Source organism: Seriola lalandi, unplaced genomic scaffold, assembly GCF_002814215.2.
Source record: "Seriola lalandi dorsalis isolate HSWRI2012SDOR001 ecotype SW California unplaced genomic scaffold, Sedor1 jcf7180001976876, whole genome shotgun sequence".
NCBI classification, from domain to species: Eukaryota; Metazoa; Chordata; class Actinopteri; order Carangiformes; family Carangidae; genus Seriola; species Seriola lalandi.
The window spans coordinates 1-1092 of record NW_019447542.1 but is presented as its reverse complement, the minus strand read 5'-3'; the positions used below and the strand labels follow the sequence as shown (position 1 = coordinate 1092).

The 1092-nt window shown below is 47.1% G+C and overlaps 1 protein-coding gene across 1 annotated transcript; it reads right to left on the bottom strand.

Annotated features, from left to right (window-relative positions):
• Window positions 1–96: 96 nt before the first annotated feature.
• On the bottom strand, window positions 97–1009 carry LOC111656789 (secernin-2-like; the record flags this gene model as incomplete). The annotated part of the gene is made up of 2 exons (XM_023408646.1): window positions 97–296; window positions 828–1009. Coding segments are annotated over 2 exons (382 nt in total), but the record flags the coding sequence as incomplete, so codon positions are not given.
• Between the last annotated feature and the right edge of the window lie 83 nt (window positions 1010–1092).

The following is a 1092-nucleotide window of genomic DNA, read 5'->3' as shown; positions in this document are numbered from 1 at the left end:
ATAAAGTCACCAGTTCAGCACCTATAGAGCCTATTTGTCTACATTATACCAGCACCCTTCGTTTTGCACCCACAGTTGTTAACCCTCAGTCCTCACCTGTGACCTTCTGTGCCACCCACAGCTTCCCAGCAGTTTCCAGGACCCATGCCTCGTTGCGGTCCACCAGGAGGAAGGTGTTGTGGTAGCTGAAGGACTCCGGATCCTCCTTGCACTGTCCGCCCTGGCCGTGCTGCTCCAGCAGGCCGGTGATCACTGTCAGCGCTGCCCAGGCGCTGTCTCCACGCTCCAGCCCCAGTCTTATGATCACAGGTCATGCTGGGTTACTTAGACATGTAATACGTGAGTTTCCTCTTCAAAAAGGCATCAGTTATGTTGTTCCAGATGATACTAAGTTACTAATGGTAAATATTCATTGTCATTTATTGTTTATGTTTTTAGCTACTAAATGTTTGATCATTTAGACTTTTTCACAAACCGAGAAGATCAGTGGAGATTGTTGGCGATGTTTACGCGCTCCTCTACCATGTGTTTGGAAGTTTTACTGTATTTGAGAATCACTTGGCAACCCCCCATACTGACTGTATGAGTATACACAGTCATGAACAGATAAGTGCACGCTTCAACAGTACTCACTACACCTGTCATAACATGCTCGTGACAATCTACACACCCTTCTGATCAAAGCCTGAGAGAATTAAGTTAATACTTCCACTGAGTATACAATATCCACACTGTATTTGATTAGGGCGCAGTGGGAGGTTGCTGCCTCAGCTACAGAGATCATTGTTTTCTGATGAATGCAGTATCAAAGACTTTTTGGTGCTCACCGGACCAGGTCCATACCCAGCAGAGCCTCTCCGGGGACGACGGGCTCTCTGGTCCACACTGCCTCATTCCCAATACAGACCCCCTGGTCATTGGCTCCCATTTCTGCGCCCCACATCCAGGCAGGTTTGCTGAGGATGACAGCATGAGTCTGCTCCACCTGAGGGATCTGGATGTATGTGCACTGCAGATAAAAAAAAAAAAGACAGAAAGAGAGCCACTGAGAATGTTGTTCTTTATACTAAAGTCACATTACAGTGCACAGAT